This window comes from Genypterus blacodes, unplaced genomic scaffold (genome assembly GCF_046128005.1).
Source record: "Genypterus blacodes isolate CSIRO-AG114 ecotype Tasmania unplaced genomic scaffold, CSIRO-AGI_Gbla_v1 ptg000028l_1, whole genome shotgun sequence".
In the NCBI taxonomy this organism is placed as follows: Eukaryota; Metazoa; Chordata; class Actinopteri; order Ophidiiformes; family Ophidiidae; genus Genypterus; species Genypterus blacodes.
This window is the reverse complement of record NW_027466841.1, coordinates 2,027,810-2,054,009: the sequence shown is the minus strand read 5'-3', so window position 1 is coordinate 2,054,009 and position 26,200 is coordinate 2,027,810. Positions and strand designations below refer to the sequence as shown.

The 26,200-nt window shown below is 46.3% G+C and overlaps 1 protein-coding gene across 2 annotated transcripts; it reads right to left on the bottom strand.

Annotated features, from left to right (window-relative positions):
• Positions 1-1,314: 1,314 nt before the first annotated feature.
• lasp1 (LIM and SH3 protein 1) lies at positions 1,315-25,598 on the bottom strand. 2 transcript variants are annotated; one of them, XM_076144029.1, is made up of 7 exons: positions 25,296-25,598; positions 17,122-17,216; positions 12,712-12,796; positions 8,818-8,925; positions 6,780-6,858; positions 4,995-5,116; positions 1,315-4,888 (listed from the first exon to the last, which is right to left on the bottom strand). In XM_076144029.1, the coding sequence occupies exons 1-7, from the start codon at positions 25,362-25,364 to the stop codon at positions 4,715-4,717; spliced, it is 732 nt and encodes a 243-aa protein (XP_076000144.1). In that variant the 5' UTR covers positions 25,365-25,598; the 3' UTR covers positions 1,315-4,714. The 2 variants fall into 2 exon arrangements, with proteins under 2 accessions (XP_076000144.1, XP_076000145.1); XM_076144030.1 differs by lacking the exon at positions 25,296-25,598 and adding an exon at positions 21,675-21,899.
• Between the last annotated feature and the right edge of the window lie 602 nt (positions 25,599-26,200).

Below are 26,200 nucleotides of genomic sequence, written 5' to 3'. Positions count from 1 at the left end.
GAAGGGGGAGATGGAGAGATAAAGCAGATGGAGACAGGAAGAGTCCACATTGCCTCCACTTGGTTGCTCCTCACGTTCCGTATCATCTCTTCACTGGGACACCATTACGGTCCAGCTCATTCCCCTGGAACAGAAGGCAGCTGGTCACACACACACACACACACACAAATACACACATCACAATTTGGGTCAGGTTGTTAACAATTAGCCTCTTTAGGTAGAAGTTATATAAGATCGAAGCAGATAGGCTCTTTCTCTACAAAAGGCCTGTATGCTTACACACAACATGGCTGCCTGAAAGACACACAGCCATTTAATTACTTATATGCTATGTGTCATCATTCAGTGTTTCCATTACCGCAGCAGCTGGGACTGTGTGTGTGTGTGTGTGTGTGTGTGTGTGTTCATCGAGGCGCTGTCTTACCACCGTGGGAGGTAACCGGAGCCAAGGATGCAGGAGAGGAGCCCCGTACATCCTCTTCGCCATCCCCATCCTCGTCACAGCACGTAGATGATGTAGGAGAGGAAGACGAGGCCCATGATGGCGAAGAACATCAGCACCAAAATGTCCACCATGATGGAAATAACGCCACGGGTGGAGGATGGAGGCGCAGGGAGGACACGCAGGAAAACAACACGTCAGGCCGGTGCAGCGGATCGGAGATGATCGGAACAAATCGGAGCTCCGCCCCTTCCGATCCGACACGAAGGGGACTCGAGGGCAGGAAACGCGGAGAAACGGAGTTCTGGGGGTTTCCGCGTTAGTTTAAGATTCATATTTCAGAATAAGCAGAGTTTTATCCGCCATTGTTCTCCAACATTTGCACACAATAATGAGTCTAGGCGGAGAAACGTATGTGGCTCATACAGTATTTTCCGGCGATTCGTGGAAATGGGCTCATTACGCCCCCTACCGTTCTGGATGACTTCCGGCGTGTAAACGAAATACAAAAAAAAAAGAAAAACATTCTGAATTCTTTAAGATTCTTCAAAACGATACTCAGTTCAGCGAGCAGTATTTTGTTCGAGATTAAATTTGAGGATGTTAAATTAAATTAGCTATTCAATATGTAAGCTACAATGCCAAGAAACAAATTTCCCTGATTCCAAAAGAATCTTTCAGCTCGTCACCAAGCACTTTTCTCCAGTGACATCATGATAGTAGCTGCTACACTGTAACAAGAAGCCTTCATTAAATGCATTTTACTGTGTGGTAAGAGACAATAAGCAAAGTCCTTCATTTTCTGCGACGTTAGCATCCGACCCGGGCGTCTAAAGGTCATGAATAAAAGAGGAGGCAGCACAAACAACAGCCTGAGAAAAAAATGACATTTTATTGAATCTGCAGAATCATAAGTACAATTTGAAGTGCTGTAAGAGGGCAGCAGGAGATGATATCAGGTCCTTAAACTCAACGGTCTTTCGAGATTTGAATACATAAGTATGTCAATATGCATATGATCACTTTATTTATATAAAAAAAATGATATCAAAACAAAATTTTAAATGGAATGCACAAAACTTTTCTAAATGCTTAACCTGTGATTGAGGATTACATGATTTCACTCAGAAAAGTCTATATAACCAGTATCATAGAAGCAGGGAATGGTTGAGCACAGGAGCCTACGGTGAATGGTGAAGGTTAAAGGTTAAGGGTTAAGACGGATGTCAGCGGTCGAACGTTGAAGATACTAGATAGAAACTGAGTGGAAACAGGTAGTGCCGTCACCATTACGACACAGTAGACGAGCGACGCCAGAGAAGAAGAGCGTATTTGGTGAAAAGAGGTCGACTCCGACTATCCAGGTCAGACAAACTACTTGCCCTGCCTCTCTGTACAGCCCCAGCCACACACACTTACTGTACATCATCATCATCAAACGTTTCAATGGCCTAAAAAAAAAAAAAAAAAAAAAAAAAATCCATCCTGAGTCACACACACACAACACCGGCTGTCTTTGGCCGGCTGTTTTTTTTTCCACTTCCACAAGAGCAACACAGACTAACAACCAGCAACCCTCAGAAAGAAAGACTGGCCTCGACCTGGCCTAGCTTACATTATGCTCACCTGGGAGAGAAAGAGGAGTAACCACGGCTACCAGTGTGATTAGTTGTGTTATGACATAAAAAGTGAGCAAACATAAGCCAGGGGCAATTCAGTTCAGGCTAAGCCATCTTTGACTTCACTTTACCCATAGAGAAGCACAACTGTGAGCTCTAAAACAGCTTTGCCATCAAACATCTGCTTGGCATATTAACTTGTCCTGCTGTCAAGTTGAGGTTAACGCCAAATGCAGACACGCACTTTTCTTCTTGTTTGGCAGCCGTTGACACAGCCATGTTTTTGTATGACTCAGCCATCTTCTGCAACAGTTAGAAGTTAAATTTATAGACGTCGAACACTAATTTGCGACATGCTGGAATCTTTGAGTCCATTTTTAACGTTACGTTTACTTCCCCTCAGCAACATTAACAGAAAATATGAACCCTAACAGCTTTTATCTGCAGGCAAGCCACTTCCAAAAGCACCATGACCTGTAGAAACATTTCCCTTAACTTATCTTTATGGTTCAGCGACAATTGTACTTGTCAGTCTAGCTACATAGTGAGAGACACGTTTCTTTTGATAAAGCTGAGAATCTTTACTTCCCTCTGCTGTCCCTGTCCCCACCTCAAAACTCACCCACCCCCATCGCTCACGTCTGACGGTCACAGTGCATCGCAGGAGAGAATGAAATGGCAAAAAAGAGGGGGCAGCAAGTGTGTATGGTCAGGGGGGAGGGGGTGCCAGTGAAGTGGAGAAATGGCTTCACGTCACTACAACAGCTGAACGTAGGATACGGGACTGCTGCAACATAAAACCACTCATGATTAGATTATGAACCAAACCTTGTTTACATCTTACACAGGAGTGAGTAAACGGCACCAAAACGAATGCTTGTAGAATTCTGTCTGTATACGTTTTGTCTACTTGTCAGTTTCACAGGCATTCGCACAGTTGTTTGGACATTTAAACAGCTTCACTGACAGAATAACAAAAACATGCAATTGTAACATTCACCTGCGAGACGGATCGGAAAAAGTTCTCCTACCAAAAATAGCTTTAATCTATGACGGGAGCGTACGAGAAAACGTTCACCTTCATCGCACGTCGCCGCTCGCACCAGTTGAACCTGCAGGTTGACTGCTTTAGCTCTGATCTAATACTGCGACTGCATGAGTCGGGACAAACTCCTCTGCCTTGGGTACATAAAATTTAATTGCTGGTTTATTTGTTTAAGCACATTGAAATTGGTTTGTTTTTTTCGAAAATAAGCATTTTACAATTAACAAGAAAGAGAAAAAGAAAAAAAAAAAAAAAGGGGAAAGAAAAAAAAAACATCATGGAAATCGACAACATTTAACCATAACCAAAGGCGTGTGACCTGAAATACAAGGCCGATCCACATGTTCCACTCAGATATGAAAGAATACAGACTGGAATGTTCAGTCACAAAATAACAATGGAATGAATTTTAAAAAAAGAAAAAAGATTCACAATTGAGAGATGTGCTTGGCCTTCTTTTATGAATAAGTATTTTTTTTTTTTTTTTTTTTACTTTGATGGTCAAACAGGGGGGGCGGGGACATGACAGGTTCCCATCTCCTTTCTCTCTCGGTTTAACTTTGATCACGATGACTTTTTCACTAATCGCTCAGGTCGCCAAAACAAGAGTAAGGATAGATTCACACTGAGTTTGGTAATGTCGGGAGGCTCGACCGTAATGGGCGGGTCGCGTCCCCTAACTTTGTCCCTGATCCCTCCTGTTTTATGACACGGCCTGAGAAAGGCAACGGCAGGAGGCGCTCTGCAGTTAGGCTGCGATTCCGCTTTCCACAGCAAGAGCCGCACTCCCAGTGTTCAACCAGATGGAGCCTGCACGGGCACCAAGAAAAGAGATGTGTTAATCTATAAATATATAAAATCTCTGTTAAGACTGATAAGTGGCTGACAGCAAAAAGGGGTACAGAGGAATGTACACAAGTCAACATATTCAAGCTCGGTTCTGATAGAGTGAGATTCTACACTGTGTTTCCAGTCTGGCCAAGATCACGCTGCAAAGATCTAAAAAACAAACAAAAACCAAACAAAAACACGCCTATGGAAAAGCCAAACATCCTCACTGCAAAAATCATTTTCTCCACAGCACAATGTTGGCAGGTTTCTGCTGCCATGGCAACCGTGTGTTGTCTGACTAAACATATTTTCTTTTTTTTTTTGCATTAGGTTTTGTCAGGATTGTAAGTGCTATAGCAGGAATGATCTGTGCGACGAGACATGACCCCTGACATACTGTGATCAACTGTGTGTTTATCTTTGAAGACTTTTCGATTCCACCTGCGACACGCAGAGGAAGTGGAACCAGGACCGGGGGATGGACGAGAGGACGGCGGACATCCAAATGACGGACAAAACATCGGCAAAGACAGATGGGCGGGGAGACAGGCCAGACAGACGGGTACGAGACGTCTGCGGTGGGAAAGCTGAGCGGTGAGGGCAGAGCAGGGACACAGGAGGGGGGCGGGGGTCTCACAGAACAGATTAGAGAACAAGAGTAAAACCAAGAGAAAGCAGCGTTAAGATGAGATGGCACTGGGCTTTTCCTTTCCTTTTCCCTCCCTTTCGCTACCTCTACCTCTCCTCCTTTTTTTTCCTCCCTCTTTCGCTCCATACTCAGACGGCCTCCACGTAGTTGGCAGGCAGCATGCCCTGCTGGCTCGTGCGCTCCACTTGCCCAAACATCCAGCCCTCGTCAATCTGCTGCACAACTATAATCACGTCTCCTTCCAAGAAGGACACCTCATCTTCATCGGCAGCAGAGTAGTCATACACTGCCTTGTATCGCTTCTGTGGAGACACAGGAACAAAGACAACATGTCAGCGAGATGCTGTCAACGCTTGCTGCTAATGGTCTGATCAAGCAAAGCGAGTAGCAGAGGACTAGAGGACCTACCCCAGCGGCGGCGGTGGCGGTGGCGGCGGCGGGAGGAGGAGCAGCAGCCGGCTGGCGCACTGGTTCAGCAGGGGGCTCATAGCGGATGTTTTGAGGGGCGGCTGCGGGGGGCTGGAACGCTGCTGTAAAACATCATAACAGAGACAGACAGAGGAGTGAGGAGCCAATCACTGAACAGCAGAGGGACAGATGTGTACAGTCTGCAGGCAGCTTCAGAGCATCTACAAGGATGAAGATGGTAGGCCTGTTCATAGATAAGATAGGATAGAATACCTTTATTGTGATTGCATGAACAGTACAACAACATTAAAAAGTGTTACATCTGATGCAGTGTTATAGCAAAAGATGCATGGATGTATAAATCTCAGCCTTATTAACTCCTGCCTGCGCTGTTCATCTCTGTGTAGGCCTCACTTCACATCTAAAGCTGAGGCTCATGAAAACACCCAGAAACACCTCTTAATGACTTTTTTCTCTCCGTTACATAACCGTCTGAACAATGCCTTTCTGTGCCTGGCTTGGTGTGTAAACAAAAACACCGGGCCTAACGGTCATCCAAGTACTTAGCGTTAGCGTTAGCGTCCAGTTTCAGTTCAAAAGCTTCAGACTATAGAGCTACATGTTCAATACTATAATTATTCCTCATAGCTTTATATTTTAAAAACAGCTGGTTTCCATCATAACTAGAAGCATTTCCTGAAGAAAATGTGCTGTGTTTGCAAACATTGAAAATGCTGAACAGGTGCCTGAAAGATTGAAGTCTGAGTGACAGCTAAAGCTCAAATGAAGCTGCCAAACAAAACAGACGTAGCCAATTAAGCAGAGACACAGAGCTGAGGTGCTGAAGGCAGTAGATGCCAGAAAAGACACATGTGGAACAACCAGCTCTCGCACAAAAACTCTAACTGCTATGTGTAAACAGGTTGGACAAGGAGAACCAGGAGAACCTCCTGAAGGTGGGGATGCGTTATGGTCCAAAAAGGCCGGGAAATAAATGAGAACCGGTTAAAAGTTTAAAAAGATGTTTCTCAGCTGAAAATGTAACATCAGGCCATATGGGGGAAAACTCCGGAACAGTTTAGGCAGAATTAAACAAAATACATATTATGAAAAATAAAAATTCCTACGTTTCCGTCTTTGTATTGGTTGTGAAGTCTCAAATTTGTTGAAGTTATTTAGAGTTGAACACACTTCTAAAGTTGTTCCGATTGTGAGGTTCTCAGCCAATCAGCTTCAACAAGACGCAATTACACACACACACACACACACACACACACACACACACACACACACACACACACACACACACACACACACACACACACACACACACACACACACACACACACACACACACACACACACACACACACACACAGGAGGCTGAAACATCCTTATAATCTTATTTTATACGCAACGTCTGACAAACCGTGAAATATGTGAAAACGCTAAATGGGTGGAAGAAAGCCTGAAGTCTGAAAGATGTTTGAACAGTTTATGCCTGAAAGTATGAAGAAGTACGAAGGGCCTGAGGGCATGAAGTGCCTGAGGAAAAGACATTTGAAAGGGTGGAAGGGATTTCTCAGCTGAAAAACGAAAAACAGAAGAACAATACTCGCTGGAAGCAATCACAGCAACAATGTAGGATTCTGGATGCAACAAAGTATCTAATGTATAGACAGGTAGAAAGAATACATACATTTATAATTACAAGCAGCATGCTGTGTGTGAGTGTGTGAGTGTGAGTGTGAGTGTGTGTGTGTGTGTGTGTGTGTGTGTGTGTACCTGGAGTGGGGTTGCTGGGCTGGCGGGACGGGGCCTCTCCACCCATCCTGCTCTTCTCAAACTCCTCATGGTATTTAATCTACAACCAAAAACAAATAAAGTCTTTACAAAGACAGAGTGCATGCACCTTCAACCCACACACCCCGAGAGGCGCGGCGCTCCAGGAAGAAGCAGCCACAACATGCACTCCCGCTTCTATCCACCAGGCGTCTCCCTTTCCCTCCACAGCGCCGCACGGTTTGTGGCTATAGGTGGGGCCGACATGCAGCAACGCCATGCAGCAGCTCCGACACTGAGAGGAAATGACATATTGGCGGAAGGAAGAAGGGTGAGCTCAGGAGTCGCGTAGCAACCGGCGCCGACACACCGAGAGGGGCAGGTGGAGCAACAAAAAAAAAAAAACGGAAAGGAAGTGAAGCTTCCTTAGTGCTCGGGTGACAATGAGACGGTTTAAGAGAAACACAGAGGGCAGAACAAAGGGAGGGTGGAGGGAATCACGCCAAATGTTATTAGGGTTGCTGTTAGTATTAAATTAGAAAAATGCCAGATCTTCATATGTAGCTGGCGGGACAAAAGCTGCATTGAGTGACGACTGAACAAAAGAGGGCCAGACTGATGAAAGTGATGGTCTATGGTTACACTAAATAACCCTAAATACCCTGATTAGCAGGCTGCCAGCAGACTGACTCACACTGCCTGGGTCCAAGATTTACAGCCGCGATTCTGTCCACTCTCGCCCCGGAGCTGAAAGAGACCACTGTGCCGGGCGGCGTTTGTGAGGAGTGTATTCACAGACTGCGTGAGATGACGCGCCGTTTGTGCAAGCACAGTGAAGCGAGTGACTGATAGAATACTGTTCTCGAGTGCAATATGTCCACATGAGTGTGTGTGAGGGGAGTTTATTTCAGTTTAGGAAGAGGCAGGTTGAACAGATGGCGTGTGTGTGTAGGAAGCACCCAGACTGCTGCTGGACGCAAACTGAACCCCCTGGCTAGAGGGGGAGGAAGAGGAGTGAGAGGGGAAATTGGAAAGAGTGGACGGCAGAAAGAGGAATCTACTGCAGGGACGAGACGGACGGAGGTGACGGCTTCACGCTATCGACATTCTGGAAGGAGTGATGAGAACACACACACATACAAAAGAAGGCAGGACAAACATAGTTGTGCAGTGCCCCTTCATCATCACATCTAACCATCAAGTGCTCCTGATGACGTGTAAATACGAGTCAAATATGCGTCTTGCACATTTCCTTGATGTCACACACATCTTGCTTTCATTGAAAGCAGTAATTACCCATCACCCTCCACACTCATTACGCCATTAGAGTTGACCAAAAGAGAACTTGTGTGTTGTAGATCTGTTATCTGTTATGTGTGTGTGTGTGTGTGTGTGTGTGTGTGTGTGTGTGTGTGTGTGTGTGTGTGTGTGTGTGTGTGTGTGTGTGTGTGTGTGTGTGTGTGTGTGTGTGTGTGTGTGTGTGTCTGTCTCTCTCTCTCTCTCTCTCTCTCTCTCTCTCTCTCTCTCTCTCTCTCTCTCTCTCTCTCTCTCTCTCTCTCTCTCTCTCTCTCTCTCTCTCTCTCTCTCTCTCTCTCTCTCTCTCTCTCTCTCTCTCTCTCTCTCTTCTCTCTCTCTCTCTCTCTCTCTCTCTCTCTCCTCTCTCTCTTCTCTCTCTCTCTCTCTCTCTCTCTCTCTCTCTCTCTCTCTCTCTCTCTCTCTCTCTCTCTCAAATGATGGCCTTTACATGAGGCTCGAGCAGGCTTGGGACACTGCTTGCGTTTCTACACCGTTCTTCAGTATTTACAGGGAAATGGAAAATCAATAACTTGGGCGGAGTGAGAGGCGAGTGTAGAGCTGTGGCGAATGGCTCCATTTGGAGAGGGATTGTGGAGGAATTCTATCGTTTTAAATAAGCAGGAGAGGGACTCTGCTGAAGCTTGACATTTACTAAAGTATGAGCTTCAAAATGATGACAAAACACAAAACAAAAGAGTGCGTCGGCTGGGTGACGGGTGTCCGATTTGATGACGCTCACACTTACGTTGCTGATTAGTTCCTGTGTTTTCTTGATTCTCTGCATCTCCGGTGTGTCTGAGACCACACTGAAGCCTTTCCCTTTACTCTTCTCAAAGTCCTCCTTGTACACGGCCTGCGGGGAGAAAGCACAATGTCAGCAGAGCACAGGGTGATCGAAGACAAAAGGTCAGACGACGAGTCGGAGAGGAAATGCCAGCCAACGGATAATCAAAATCCTTTGACCTTGATCTGCATTAGAAAATGTTTCAAATAAGCATCGCATTGAAAGTGATATACCAGCACTATTCAAAGCCAAAATCAAGTCATTTGATGGGATATTTACATCCAAACTAAGTAACGCTGATCCTGGAATCTCAAAAACACTCAAGTTTGGATGTGAACGACTTGCACTTATGATTCTAATACATTTATTATGGGCTAATTGTATGAATCATGAATTAATGTTTCTGAAGTGGGTACTTGGGTGGGTAGAATTACACACATCAGTGCTTCATCAGGTCTGAAAGAAAAAAAACCCAAAAACTGCTGATGAAAAGGAAAACTAACCAGAGTGGATGAGACAAAACAGTGAGCAGAACGTTTCTATGATCACAAGCAAATCTCCCCATTCTCTGCCAAAGTTGAAGAAAGAAAGAATTATGAAGAAAGGATTATGGCTGTGCGTGCGTGCGTGCGTGCGTGCGTGCGTGCGTGCGTGCGTGCGTGCGTGCGTGCGTGCGTGCGTGCGTGCGTGCGTGCGTGCGTGCGTGCGTGGCAGGTACATTTCTCAATTCTGTTGTGACTTCCTGTTTATGGGGCATGGCAGCTTTACATACGGGGACGAGCGACCATATATGGTCAGATTGTTGGTGAGTGACAAATAAGGGCTGTGTGTGTGTGTGTGTGTGTGTGTGCCAACGTTTGAATGTTGGGTCTTCCCGCCCTGCTCTGACCTTAGAGCAGAGGAGGAAGTGGTCCGACATTTGTCAAGTATGACGAGATTGCATTGTGCGAAACCTTCCCTCAGTGCTGACTTGCAGGTACTGAAATACATCTCAGTTCACATTTCGATGGCGGTGAATCGCTTCTTCTCCACAAACCTCAAACCTTACGCCTGTCTCAGCTGTGACTTCATCAACTTCCTGCACGCCTCCTAGCATGGAGTCTGCTTACACAATAAACATTACTGAGGAATCGAGCCCCCCCCCCTCCACTCCCCCGGCTTACAACTGTTACCCACATCCCATCTGACACCGGCTAAACATAGTGATGACCAACACTCCCCTGCCTTCCCACACGTCTTCTCCGCGTCACACACGTTCCAATTTCCTACAGTGTGTGACGCAGAAACATTGTGTGAAGTCCACAGAGGACTGAAGTGGAGGCTAATCGTTGATCCTCATTACCTATAAGCTTTCTGGAATCTGCTCACAAAGAGAAGTTTGTGAGATTGATTCTCGTGGCCTTGACCCCACTTTGTGATTCATGCTCGCTCTTCTCCTTTCTGTCGACGTGCGATCCTCCTCCTCGTCTCATCGCTCACTGCATCTCCTTTGTCTGTTTGGTTCTGCGTGATGGCTTCTTCTCCCCCAATCACGTCTCTCGCCTCTCTCCCCACCCACGCCCCCTTTTCTCTTTGCTCTGTCTTCATTCATATTTTACTGGCTCAGTAGCAGCAGACAAAATCTGCCCACAGAACTGGAACGTTTTCTCATTATAAGCTTGCTCTCTCTCTCTCTCTCTCTCTCTCTCGCAATCCTCCAAGCTTTCCTTCCCCTGGAGGATTTTACTTTTATCTCTTCCTCTTTTACCCTGCACTCCTCCCTCTCTCTGTGCTGGTGCCTTCCTGTCTCTTCCGTCCTTTTCTCGTTCATACGCGCTTCATTGCTCTACCTCTCCTCCTCCCCAATTCACTTGCTATGTTTCCTTTACATCTCTCTCTCGCGTCGCCTTATTTCACTCCGTTCCCCCCGCAAAGTCTTGTAATGAGGTGTGACAAACCTCTACCCCTGCTACCATAGCAATAGGGTTCCCGTAGCAACGCGGCGCCGGTGAGGGTCATTTTTCACCCTGGCTCTCCTCAACTTCCTTTCTCTGTCACAGATACACACATACATGGCTTCCAGAAGCATCTGAGTCGAGTCTGTCAGAGCGAGTCTAACTTCTTCACATGCAGAAGTGTGTAGGCAGGGTCAATGAATCAGAGTGAAAACTGGATTAGAAAAGTGCCACTTGCTGTTTAAAAAGTCTGTGGTTTCAACATTTGTGGCTCTAAACTAAGCTGAACGGTGTTTCTCTTCACACCCCATGACTCAGTGTAGTGTAAATGGTCTTTGCCATGAGGCGACCCGGTTTAATGACAACTACTCTGAACAGAATGCTCTTGAAGCAAGAAACGGCCATGAAGATCCGTCTAAATATGCTGTAATCCTTTAAAAAGGTGGGGGGATGGGCCGGTGAAACTCTGCAAAAACCCCAAACAATGAGGTTAATGTGTAGGCAGGGGTCTAAAGCACACATCTGCACGCATACGCACGCACACAAACACATGTGGTCAGCTTAACGCGGTTTCCTGTCCACCTTTGAATCGGGGCCGAGGCCGGCAGACCATTGTGCTCCACGGCGGCATGGCTCTGATGCTCTCATGTGGCAGAGAGGCAGGAAATGACCTTTGTGTATTTATAATCTTACTCGGAGGTTTTCTGTGTTGACAATAAACCACCAACTTAGTATCTGGAGTGTTTCTGGGGCGTTGTCAGGATGAAGAGCACATGTGAAAAAACGCCATCTGTCCCGGGGTAAAGCTGCTATACCCCGCCCCTCCCCACACGACCCCACCCCCCACATCACTAGTCAACAAAAACCACTTCTTACACACACACACGCACGCACGCACGCACGCACGCACGCACGCACTCTGCTGATATGTCTGGGTAACACACGCGGCCCGACACACCTTTCCTCCTGCTCTTCCTCGTGGGCGTTTCCCTTCCCTTGCCTTCCCTTTGCTGCCACTTCCTTAAAGTGAGAGTGTATTAATCTGCAACCGCTGACTAGAGTAATCAATACCTTAGGATTAGTTATAAAGCGCAGAGGCGGCGAGTGGGGTCACCGATTGTCTGATGAGTCTTAGCATTGGATTAGTGTGTGTGCTCTGGCCGCTTCAGCGCTCACACTGTCAGATGAAATCGCAGGGTAGAAAGAAACAACCAGACATCCGGGCAAGAAGAGGAAGTGAAACCTCCGCATGACATGATGATGATGCTGGCCGTCTGTCGCTACTTTAACACAAGCAGCACTCTGCGGAAGGTGTTGGCTAAATATGATCAGTTCCTAACACCTCCTCTGAGTTTCTGCTATTACAGGATGAATCTGTGAGTGCGTGTAAATCTCTCACCGTCACTACAGCAAGAACACACGACCCAGTTCAGGTGGATATTTTTGGTCTGATGAGGTTCTTTTTCCATCCCTATTATATATTTGGGTCTTTGTTATATTAGTTTCTGCTGTTTCTAGCTGTCGTGCTGCTTCTCATACGTACAGTACAGAGACATGGAGCATCTAAGGCATACTGGAAGCTAATCCTATACTTCTTAAATGACTGCTCGTGGGCCTTTTCCTATAGCTTTGAACATGGTTATCTTGAATGTTCACACACACTCAACACGCCCAAGTGGAGAACACGCTGCTTTGCTCCACAGCTGACTTTAGGTGAATTCAAGTCGGGGTTTCATGCAGTGGAGCTTTTTGTTTGGGTCCCTTTTGGAATAAACTGCCAACCAAACAGCCAAAGTGAGAACAATGTGTGTGTGTGTGTGTGTGTGTGTGTGTGTGTGTGTGTGTGTGTGTGTGTGTGTGTGTGTGTGTGTGTGTGTGTGTGTGTGTGTGTGTGTGTGTGTGTGTGTGTGCAAAGCCTTACCTGGCTCTGCATCTTGGTCTGCATTTTGAGGCGAATGTTCTCTGGAGTGTCAGTCACAGGGGTGAAGGATGCCTTGGGGTAGTGTCTGTACAGTCAAACAAAAACAAAACAAATACAAAAACAAAAAGGCGTTGGTACACTGCAAACCATGACATACAGACATACACACGCACAGGCAGATGGCTAGTTTTCATTCAGGCCCCTACGGTGTCACACAAGCCTGGACTGTAAGAGAAAGACACCCAGCATAACTCAAGCAGTACACAGTCTGTGGCCCCATGGTGGCTGGAGTTGTTATTCAAGGTGGTCCTGAGGTTGAGTTAGAAGACCCTGAAGACAAAAGGCATGTCAGCATAGCACACAAAGCTCTGCCAGTGTGAGTTAAGGTCGTCTGAAAAGGATATGTGAAGGCAAGAACTATACAGGGGGAAGACGGTGTAATGGTTGCAGAGTTTTGGAAAGGAACCATAGCAGGTGTGGAAAACACACTTCTCCGACTTACAAAAACCTAAATGCATACACATTAGTGCACACACACACACACACACACACACACACACACGGGCACACAGGCACGACCCTACGGAGGGGTAACAGAAATGGGAACATCCAGCGACAGACACAGCAAAAGGGTCCAAGAGAAAGCGGGTGAGTGTGAATGATGTCATGGGCCGCCCCCCTTCAGCCAAGCCTGAATGTCTTCGCTGAATGGACTCGGGGGGAATGTTCCGGACAGCCGCAGAATCGTAACCAACAACCCTCCTGCAGCTCAGGAGAGAATGCTGGGCCTGAAACGAATCCAAAACACAAACAAGTAGGGAAACACGCAACCTCCGCGTACACATGTAACATACATGGCACACCAAGCACACTGGCTCCTGCAAACTGCTGCCAAAGGATTGTGCGTGCAAAGCATAAGACGCGTGCAAAGCATAAGACAGTGCCTCTACACACTGGAGGCTTCTGTGCAGCGAGCGGCATCCCAAGTCCACGAGCAGTGAAGGCGTGTCGGTTCAGTGCGGTCTTCAGAGCGGCACACACACTTGGCTCAGATCCAGCACATAGAGGAAGAGCCGTGATAGCTGATATGGATTCCAGTACCCAGTCTGCCTCAGGGCGCTGGGTGACCTCAAAAATGTTCACCCGCTATCTCTGCCTCTGGGTAACCCATATAGGCAACGTGTTAGCCGTTTCCTTGACAACATAGCAACAAACACGCCGAGTTGGCATTCACCCCGACGTGATCTACGGCCCATTTAAAGAATTTAACAAAGGCTGGTGGTGGGATCGTTTTATATGGAGACCTGCGTGAGAGCGTATAGAGACGCCACTTTAGACTTAAACTGTGATGTGACACACAACACACCCCAGTGTGAACGCAGGTCTGTGCAGGCTGGGAGTTGGCTCTACACCAGGTGGCTCAACTCATTTCCCTACACGGGCAGATATCAGAGATCTTTAGATGAACGTGTTTGCTATGGTAACAGCTGAGTCATGTCGGATACAAACGAAGTCATTGTTAGACAAAAACGACAGCACGCTATTTGCAAAGATTTTGGCCAGGAAGATGCAGAGATTTTCTAATGGTCCAAATAGCAACAAAACAGTATGTAGAGTATAAATGCCATCAAGCCCCCCTCCGACCTCATCATGTTCTACTATTACTACTTGAATCTAAAGATAGTGAAGATGAGCTATTAGAACAAAGTCTTCATAACAGTGTTGATGTGTCGCTTCCCCTGATAGACACGGAGGCGTGAAGCACTAGTGTCACTTGGTTTGAGACCTCGTCATGTATTCAATGTCAGTCGCATGGAACACATTTATAAATAAAATGAAGAACCAATCCAGAATATAAACCACTAAAACAGAATGACTGATTTGTTTTGACTTTTATTCAAATGTGTCATGCAGCCAGAATAAATGTTACGTCTGTGGTGCGTTTCTCAAAGGGAACTGTTTATGATAGAGCTTAGGAAAGTAATATTTATTTTTGGATTTGGGCTTGTCTGGTTTGTGGCGAGACACACATCCCCTAGAAACATCAGTGTGAAGAACGATCCTGCTGGTTTGAAGGAGAGATTTAATTTGTTACAACCACACACACTAACCATTGTCTTTTCTACTTGTGTGTCAGTAAACAGCCACGCAAAACATACAACAGGGCCCCACGGTGACTCAGAGGGATTCATGATACGTTGGTGTGTCCGTCTCGGTCCCTCTGTGCCTGTGTGAGGGGCGCCGTGAGTCATGCGACAACTCATCTGCAGTAATAAGGTAATAAGTTGCAGACAGCAATCCGTGACACATGCACAAACTCGGTTAGCCCTGTGAACTATGGTGGGGAGGCGTGGGGAGTGAGGGAACACACGTGAAATCACACACACGCGCACACAAATACACACAAACTGCCTACTGTGGAGGAGAAGAGGTCTGTTTGCACAGTGGGAGCAGGAGACGTTTTGGACAGCTCGCCCCTCTGAGACCTGGAAAAGGTTGTAATGCATCATTCAGCAGCAACATCTCATTACGTCCAGGAACACTGAGCAACGGTCCAGCTCAGCTTCTAACTGTAAGAAAGAGGTCTCATCACCACACAGTAACAGCAGGGAGACGGAAGGCGGCCATGATGACGAGGATGCAAAGTAACCAAAGACAGCAGAGACATCTGCAGGGAAAGAGCGGATCCATTACAGTAAAGTGATCTGAACTGTACTGACTCACTCTCTTTATCTGGCCAACATGGAAAGCAGCTAAACCAGGAAGTAGTCAGTAATGTCACGTGACTTCAGAAAAGGGTTCAACCTTAAACTGGCTATTAATGAACAAGTTCAACAAAAACATTCCCAGCTCATGATTTACTGGACTAGCTCTTTAAAAATGACACCAAATCATGTCGTTTGTGACAGTGTGTATGATTCATCACAGCCCAATTAGCAATTAGTGTCACTGCACCATTAAGATAGTATCCCACTAAGGGCCCCTCCAGCCTCAGGGGGAAGGGAGGAATTTTCCCATTTATCCGAGATCCCCAATCTCCCACAGTCTCCGCTGTAACTCCAGCATCTAATCATGGAGCTTCTCTGGGATGAGCTGGGTTGACATGAAGGGAAAACAAACAACGCCTCTATCAATTACTGAAGACGGATATAGAAGAGCAGCGATAAAGCAGTTATCCCACAGAATAATAACAGAGAACATCGCCGGCATTCCTCTCAAGTGGAAAGCCCGTGGCCTGATGATGTTTACTCTGACGAGGCTTGTTTTAAACAAATGGAAAGAGGAATAATAAACAGGTTCTGAGGGGCTTGCTCCTACTGTGCAGGAGGAGGAGGAGCCCAAAGGTGAAGGAGAAGCTACTGCAGACTACACACACAACAGGACATATGCTGTAGGACGTAACACCTAAAACTCCACAGCCAGAATATGGGACGACAGAGAGACATCTCACACACACACACACACACACACACACACACACACACACACACACACACACACACACACACACACACACACACACACACACACACACACACACACACACACACACACACACACACACACACACACACACACACACACACACACACACACACACACACACACACACACACACACACACACAGGGGTCCCCATTATATAACAGGGCAGATCCATGGGAGAAGCAGCTCTTCCCTGCCATTAATCATAAAGGAAACCAAAGCAGCAGATTAACAAGCTGACACACACTGACACACTGATACAGCGCCATGAAGTTTCCGCTGGAGTTAAATAAGACAATGATCATTGGACCACTTCACTGGTAATTACAATGATGGGACAGAAAATGCACAAGAGCTTGTCTGAACATGAAGCGATGCCTTCTCTCTGCCTTCCCTTTCAGAGCGCACACACACAGACACACAGAGACACACACAGACACGAGACCCAACTCATTAGAAGCTCAGAGATTCCATGGATTCCTTATCAATCGTTGGCGTGTGGGAGTGTTAGAGTATGTGTTGTGTGTGTCCAGGCGTGAGTGGACACGGCAGTTTTCAGTGCGTACGCCTGTGTCACTGTAGAGGAACTTCAGGAATTTCCTTTGTTGATACCCCCCCCCCCCCCCAGTTCCCCCCGAAGAGGAAGAGGGAGGGAAGTACTTTCCCACACTACATATAGACCCTTTGACAGAGGGGGGAGCTGGGCCGGCTACAGATACACTGCAGAGACCAGAGAGAGGCCATCCCTGGGTTGCGACATGCATGTACACACAGATACGGAGTCCTATTTCACTCTCTGGACACATTTAGCGCTTAGGTCAGTGGCTTTGGCTTGCGGGCCACACCACCTGCGTATAACTAGTACACTGAGCAACTACCAAAACACAGACACAAGCTGAGACACAAAAACGAAAGGACAACTTACGCATTGCAGTATGGTTTTTTGTCGAAGCCTTTGTAATTCTTCATGTTTAGAGTCATTTTGCAGATCTCGCAGCTGAAGCATCCTTTGTGCCAATACTGTGAGAGAGAGGGGAAAAAGAAGACAACATGTTAAGGAGGGGGACATAAGACACATTGGAGTCACTGTACCAAGTTGCAAAGGGTGAACGGGTAACGCTGGTTAGGTCCCAATGTCGTTTGACTGGGACAAAAAGGTGAACGCAGACAAACAGAGTAGCGATTAGGAGGACTGCGGCTAAGAGAAACAACGTGTGAACACAGGAGGTTGTTCACACAAAAGATTGTTCACACCATGCCCTGATTGTGGCGACAAACAAATATGGCTAACAGACTTCCTCTTTTGCTTTCAAAATGCTAAGCTGCTATTTATAATGAGGCGGAGGGAGCGGTGCTAGTTCCCCACCGCAACTCTGTGGTTGAGAAGAACGCATCGCTTTCATCATCCAACCAAAAATTTCAACCTTTATTTCGAGGCAACGTACACAGATCTGAGTGTGAGACCAGAATGTTTTCTCATCTGCTCCCTATTCACTGTAAATACATAAACAGAGCCTCTTCCCTCTCTTTCAGTCAGCGTGTTCATCCCTGCATGTTTCTGTTGCGCCTCTATCTATCTTCATAAGAAGCCGGGCCTCAGACTGCCTCCCCACCCTCCCTTCAATACACCCGGCCCCCCCCCTGATCCTCCTTTCCTTTCCCTCTCCTGGCACTGGGCAGATCTGGGGCCTGAGGGTTCAAAGAGGGGTCTAGGGAAAGGGGATTGGGGAAAAACTGGAAGGAGGGACGAGACATGAAAGGAAGGAGATGGAGACGGCAAGAGGAAGGGAGCGGGCAGGAAAGGGGCGGGCAACAGAGAAGAAGCCAGTGAGTGAAGAAATGATCTGGCTGCTCCTGCTATCATCAAGAGATACTGAGAGACAGAGACAGAGAGAGAGACAGAGAGAGAGAGAAAGGGAGGGAAAAAGAGAGAGAAAGGGAGGGAAAGAGAGAGAGAGAGAAAGAGACAGGGAGTCCTTATTAACATGGGCACAGGGCGTTTTGACATCACTCTCATTCCTTCTCCCACACAATCACGTTCTACACCAATCGCCCGCACAGAACACTGATCTTCCAAACAAACAAGAAGAACAACAAAAATCAGTCAAAACAGAAAAGCACCAGAACAAAATAAAGCACAAATTGGATTCTCTGTGTGTGCGTGCGCGTGCGTGCGTGTGTGTGTCAGTCATAATGCCTGTTCAGGAGAGAGATCCCTAATTTCCCTGTCTACAGTCTGATAAGGCAGCATTTGTTATAATACGGACAAACAGCTGTTAATACATCACCTGGCTGTGACCTGCTGAGCTTCACTGTCTGACTGTGTTTACATCAACGCCACACTGGAATTACTTCTCCTCCCTGTGAATCCCACTGAACCTTTACCTTCTTGGATAAATCAATTTAGAATCGCATAATCAAGGTTCATTACTCAGAGTAAGGATACTTCTATTTGCCGGCACGTAAACGTACTGTGTGAAAGTCATAGCAGACGCAGCGTATAGAAATATGGACAATGAGCATTTCACTTTGGACACAAATATGGCTTTGGCTTGGCTGAGCACAAGTCCAGTATTGTTTGTTCTGTCTGGATGTAACAGACCACCCAGCGTGGTATGTCATTATTACAGGGGTTGAGCTTATGGATTCATATCAGCAAGCAGATATGAGTGTGTACAGAGCTGTCAGACAGCAATGTTGTACTTGGGGAGACGAAGGAGGAAGCTCACAGTGGAAAGCAACCCTGAGCACAAACACAACCAAAACCACCGGAACCAGAATCAAACTCTCATCCCCCTACGGCCCAGTCCAGGCTTTAGGGAGTCACGTGTGGACACATTGTGTTACTCTTTCGCTCTCTCTCCCACTGTTGTTCTGGCTGGAATGACAAATCCCATCACAAATAACAGCACACGGCTGGCAGATTTCATTTCTTCCAGCTTCAGCTGACTTGCAGCTGCGGTGGCTGCCATCTTTAAATATACACCATCTTGTCCATCTACGCAAGAGTCCAGCAGCTCAGTATCATTTTCCCCACTGCTAATGTTATCTATTCAAATCTGCCTGAGCTTCTGACAAACCTGTAGTAACGGTAAAGCAGGGATAAGCCAGGAGAGAGTAAACTTAATAGAGGTGTGAATGCAAATACTTACAAAATAAAGGTGAGTCGGGTGGACTTTGATCATTGTGTCCCAGGACAAATATTGACCCTGGGTTTTCTGCAGAGTGCAAACCTGTTGAACACACAACTGTGTTGCAAACAATTCATCCCTGCAGCCTACATTCCACCAGGAGAGCCCTTGTTACCCTCCCACCTCCATACACACACACAACATGACCGTATCAGGTGAACAAAGGCCTGTTCACTGCAATGAAACATCAATCATGGCTGATCTGATCCAGGTTGACGTTGACAAAATACAGGTGTCAAAATGCAGACAATGAGAAATGACTGCGCAGGCCACAATGAAAGATGAACAAGATTCCATGTCCGCATTTATAGAATAATGTTATCCTAGATACATTTCTAGTATAATAATGCAGTGATTTCACACTGCAGTTCGTCTCTCTAGGTTAGGTCAACCACAACACATCCCGACACACTTTTTGTCAGGTTTTTGCTGTATTCCTGTCTTTCCCACCTGCGGCTCATATTGCACACCTGGCTGTGTGAGGAGAGGGAATCTATCTCCCAAGGTTTCTTCCTTTTATGGGTTTTGGGAGATAGCCCTCGTCTTCCTAGTGAGCTCAGGGCTGGGTCAGGATCTGCCTGCAGTTGTGGGCCTGTAAAGCTCTTTGAGACACTGTATATGATATTGGGCTATACAGATACATCTGATGCGATGAGAGGCACAGCTCAATGTGAAATCACCAGCATCTACACACAATCTGGACACATATTAAGTCTGAACCGGACAAAGACTAAATGTGCCAGAGGAAGTGAGTGGGACAAAGCAAGCAGAAGGAATGAGATAAATCTCCTAAATGTGCGACAGAAAGGTTAACCCGGCATTTGGCCTTTTCCAGCTTCCGGGCGAGCTGGACCGTTGGTTCCCGAAGCATGATCTGGCAGTCAGCTGGAAAATGAGGACACTGCAGAGATGGAGCCCTCGAAATAAAACAACCATAAAAAAAAACTGTGACTGTCTTCCTGCATCAGCACAACCCCGGGACACGTGTGTATGTGTGTGTGAGTGGGTGTACTTGTATATGTACACAAGTGTAATAGTTTGTTAGCTGTGTGTCTCAGAGTGCATGATACATGTGTGTCAACAGTGAGCCACAGCTCCGGTCGTACTCTTTGAAGAGGGTGTTCGTACTCTTTGAGGAGTCCAAGTTGGCCTGTACAAACACCTGCAGCTACTGTATAAAGGGAGGACCAAAGCTCCACCAGACACCATGGCTGCACACACATCACAGAGCAGGAGGAGTGAGTGCTCTCTCACACCAACAAGACACTCACGGGACACAATTAAGTGTCTGACTAAAGGTATTAAAATGCTCTGGCCCTGTCATTACATACGCCTTCGTGACTCATCTAAACAGGGAGGATCAGCAGCAGTATGAACCAAACTAATTTTAGAACAGAGCTGAGAACGGAAGAAAGTTTCACACCTGGTACAGTAAATAAAGAGCAAGATTGAGTTTTTGATTTTTACTTTAATAACACACTTTCTAGCAGTCACATTAGCTTCATATGAAAAAAATTAAACGTTGTCAACTTATAGAGCAAGTATAATGGATAAGCATGGGCCAGTCTGAGGGATTTAAGGGCTTGTAACACTGAGGGAACGCCCTCGGGACCCCGAAGAAGCGGTTACAAACTTACAGTAAAATGTGTAGCTCCAACTTGAAATACACAAAAGTTTTCCTCAGAATTTGTTTTCATTTCATTTTTTTTTGTAAACCAAAAGTGTCTAAATGAAACATAAACATCACCGCACAGACACGGAGGGCAGCTTCAGTAGTAAGTCTGTGTGTAAGTGTGTGTTAGATGTATCTTGTGCCTATGCCTAAAGACAAAGTGCCCACATCTGGCTGCTACTAACACAGCAAGCAAACTCATTAAAGCAGGCGAGTTAATCATTGGACTACCTGCTTTCATGGGTGTTTGACTACAGCCGAGGGCTGTGTTGCCGGCAAAGAAGGCAGATTTGAAAGGAGAAACCAAGCGAAAATGTGCACTTAACACACAACCCGAACCACTCCAGAATGGGATGTGCACTTCCAGCTGCCCGGCACACGCCTAGTCTGAAACATCACCGCTGAAAGGTTCAGACATAAGAACTATTGAGGTGACACACCAAACCACTCCGGCCTTTTCAAAAACCATCTGCATTAACCCTCTGAACATCTATGATGAAAAAATCCCACCATGTCGTTCTGTGGTCTGCAGTACGACATGGTGGGAAATTCTAACTGCCTTTGATTTATGTGTCCTGCTTCCCTTTCTAGATAAAAGGTAGAAAGGAGAAGTACCTGCGTACACACTGTGCAGTCACTTCCTCAGGTGATGGCGACTGTGAGTCAGAGGGAGGTGGCTCCTGGTCACTGTGTAGTTTCCTGGCCTCTTGTGGCATTTGGACAACATGAATCAGCTCTCTCTCTCTCCATGCATTATGGGTCTAAAAATAAGCACTGAGGCATAGAACTCTGATGACTCTGGGTTCAAGAGGAAAAACACAGTGAATCATTCCGGCCTATTTGAAAGAAGAAGTGTTGCAAGACCACCAAATGCTTACAGACCTTTTTACATGGGACTGAAGTGTTGGAATGCAATGCTAACATGTAGTATATCGGAAAAGGCCTTGGCAGCACAACAGTAGCGTTTCAACCATGCTGTTGTGTTTTAGACCATTTTGAATGTATGTTCCTAACTCGCAGACATTGGGGGTTCATTCATTTCCATACGGTATTTTAAAAAAATCAATTAACAGACTGCAGAATGTATGTGTTGGGTAATTAAATACAATGAACCGTGAAAATGGCTTGGTGTTCACCGTCAACCTGTATGGCTCTTGACACACTACTTGACTACAGAATCTTTTACCACTTCTGACATTGTTTTCCCTGTATTGAAAAGCAGCAGTACACTGGTTCTACAGGAAATCAAAACTAGCGTCGGCAGTTGAGGTCTACTGAGCAACAGATGTACACCACATCGATGTGACAGCGTAGCTTTGGGTACAGAACTGTGCACTGGGTAAAAAAAAAAGGCGTGTGTGGCACTGCTCCGTGTAATCTGATTACCACACACAGTTGGGTCAGAGCCAAGTGTGTCTGAAAAATCGGAATCATGTGAACCCAAAGTGCAGCCATGTTCTGTGCTGCACATCCCACTAATGCAAAGTTGAATATCTCCTTGCAGATGAATATTCTGTGTGACTACATGGAACAAAATCAAAAAAATCTGACGTGGTTTTTAACTCGAATCTTAAGTATCTCTTTGTTTCTTCCTACAGACTGGTTTGCTTTGAGACAAGTTGTGACAGATGAGACTTTTACTGCGAGGCAAACACTGTGCTACAGACAAGCCAGCGGAGGTCCTGGTTCAGACAAAATGCAGGAAATTGTGTCCATACACTAATCCCAATGTTTTGACTTTGCTAATATATAGCAGAACGGTGACACGGTAGCTGCTTTGCTGTTAAGGCGGGGAACAGAATACTACTACAGCCGCACCACCTATGGCAACATACATATATGTCACAATGAAATATTAACGTTATGAAAACTACAGTTTCTCTACGCCTGTAACTGAGACACACCAAAGGCACATGCACACTCAGAGAAGACCTTTACATGACAGATGAGCTTCAAGTCTCTCTCTCTCTCTCTCTCTCTCTCTCTCTCTCTCTCTCTCTCTCTCTCTCTCTCTCTCTCTCTCTCTCTCTCTCTCTCTCTCTCTCTCTCTCTCTCTCTCTCTCTCTCTCTCTCTCTCTCTCTCTCTCTCTCTCTCTCTCTCTCTCTCTCTCTCTCTCTCTCTCTCTCTCTCTCTCTCTCTCTCTCTCTCTCTCTCTCTCTCTCTCTCTCTCTCTCTCTCTCTCTCTCTCTCTCTCTCTCTCTCTCTCTCTCTCTCTCTCTCTCTCTCTCTCTCTGATCCATAGGACTGGAGTGATAAGAGTGACGAGAGTTGATAAGGTCTGAATGTTAGCACTGCCAGTGATTACAAAGCTGCATTACTTTGTCATTACAGCTTTTATTGACTTCATTAAGCAGCTGCCCTTAGACAAGGTAGAAAAGGATATTTAGTAGAAATTTAAATCTGACCCAAGAACTATGCAGATGTGACCAACAACAGCAATTTAACCCCTGAAGGAGACAAGATAAGTGGGTGTGAGCTATACGATAAATTAACTCCACCAAAATTCACTTCCTGTCTATACATGTGCATGGCTGCCTGCTCCCTCTGCTGGGCCCAGCCCTGCTGTATTGGAATGCTCTCGACACACAAACAAGTCTCTGTAGCTTGGCCTCTCCATTACAGAGGAGGACTGTCAGGTAAAGGTATTCGTCGGCGGTGGACAAAACCAATGTAACAGCAGCAGACAGTCCCTGCCTTCACCTCAGCTAGCCTAGCGCACACCAGTACCCCCCACCAACCGGCCCCGTCTGCTTTAACAAACGGGAGGGCGAGCGCGAGCCACTGAGAAGGGAGACGGGAGGTTGTTTTGGCATGACCGGGGCTGGGGCTGAGCGCTGATGCGAAATGGCAGCAAAGGCAGACGGCGGGCTACTCTCCTGTGCTGTGTTGAGGGGAGGCAGACAGCACAGCAGGCCTCTGACAGAGCACGTTTTATATGGGAGTGTCTGTTTGCTGGAATGCACTCGGCTTTAGGCGCAGATTCCAAAGCCCATTCAGGCTGTACTTGTGGCATTTTGGTTATCAGTAATCACGACTTATATTTTTAGATGGCGGCGTGAATCACTTACACGTGTTGAGGGATTTTGAGGTAAATCAATACGAGTCTAGTGCACTCTGGGAAAACATTAGTCATGGTGGGTTCAAAAACACAGAAGCAAATGCCTACAATCAAGTGTTGGTGCTACTTAGGTTAAAGTGCTTTATGTGCCCTTTCTCCACTTTCCCTGTCTGTCATCCCTGACAGATAAGGGATTGATTATCAATGGCCATTTGGATTTCCATTAGACAAATTATCTACTTGCCCCCAGCCCTTAAGGATCAACTTTAGAAACATTGCCATTTGTAAGCAGGAGCAGACCCCACCCAGGGCTTTGTGGACCAGGCTGCACAGACATTCAAGTTAAAACGCACAAGGTCACATTGTGCCTCGTTGCAGTAGTACTCAATAAATGCACTAACAAGAACCAGACCTTCATCTGAGAGCTAAAACACTGGGCTGCTCAGAACAACATGAGCTGTGTTTACTGACTAAACTGCTCCGTGGTGTGACTCAGGGACGGCCAGTGTGCTTACAACTGGACGGATTAACGCCTCGACTGAGATCAAGCCTGCTGCTGCTGCTGATGATACAACTATGATCCTAAACTTCTCCTTAAGAAGAATCAAATCATTTCACATCGATTTGTCAAGAATCAAATGTCGCTGCCACGGATTTGAGTTTTAAATGAATTGGCCGTTATCAAATCAAATGACTAATAAAGTCCCGTATCGATTATTTGTAATTTAGTAAGAAGCTTTAACCCTTGAAGTTTCGCAGACAGTCGTATCTTCACGTTATCAGCGTTGTTACAAGCAGTGAAGCCACCAGGCCCCGGCCAGTCCCGTTTTCCAGACAAAAATGAGAAGCGCTTGATTATTGTGCTGAACTAGAACGTGTGAATAATTGGTGGATTTAAAAAAAATCTACTTGAATCCATGTGTGACTTCATTTGACGTGTTATAAAGGCCCGTTTGATTGATTCAAATCCGCCTCGTAAATGTTAGCTAGCCGTTAGCGCGCTTAGCTAGCGAAATACCTGTTCAGTGTGGCGTCCGTTTCATTGACAAAAACAGTGTAAGGTGGCATTTTGGAAGAGTTTAAAACAAGTTCGCCCCAGTACAAAGAAGCCCGTGCGATAAAAGGCCCGTTTCATCAGAGAGACTATGGAGTAAAGGCGTTTTTCTCTGCTTCTTACCTTGTCCAGACAATTCACTTTTTCCGTCGGGTAAACGACTTGATTACATCTGCTGCACAGCGGATTCATGTTGGAGGAATGCTCTTCAAGCTAGCTTTAGCACCGAAACAGCCGAGGGAAGGGTCCTGTGATCTACCGAAACGCCGCCGACGGTCTACCGTGAGAGGCGAGCTCCTGTGTACGCCAGGCGAGCACTAATGTGGCCGTATGAATGAAGGCGTCCGTGAGGTTGTTGTCGTTGGAGCCGCACAGCTGGCTGTCAGTCCACTAAGCAGACACGGAAAGCGCGTCCCCGCTGCGCCCCGCTCGCCCTCCCTCCCTCCAGGTGCGCGTACCCGATGAGAAAGGGAAGTGGCAATGTGGAAGATTGGAGAAGAGAGGATTTATTACTCAATAGACGATTTAAGAGTCTGTGTGTTTTATATGTTCAGTTTACAATACTTGTGCTGCAAAGGTCGAATGTTTAGTTTCTGGATGTCGTGTTTTGAGCGAGGAAAGCCGCGTGGAGCCGCGCGCATGTCGTGTCTGTGCTCGCACCATCTGCGCTCGCATAGCAAACGTGTGCGATCATTCGATTGCTGCAGTTTTGGGTGAATCTCCAAATCGAATTTTTACACATCTGCCACGTTCACGGCGCCTTCTCAAGCCGATGTACAAGCTTCACCTTTGGTTAGAGCGACATCTGGTGTCGAAGGAGTCGCAATGTCACAGGATTCTTTGACGAGTTGTGAAGATAACATAACATAACCATGTGCATGCGATATAGTAACAATCTAGGCCTTTCATGTCAAACATCCAACTATTTAACCACTCAATTCACATAGTAAGTTACATGAGGTATTAAAACATAAAACAAAGTAGTCACGGGGAGAAAACTGTACCTTATTGTTCATCAAAAAGGGAAC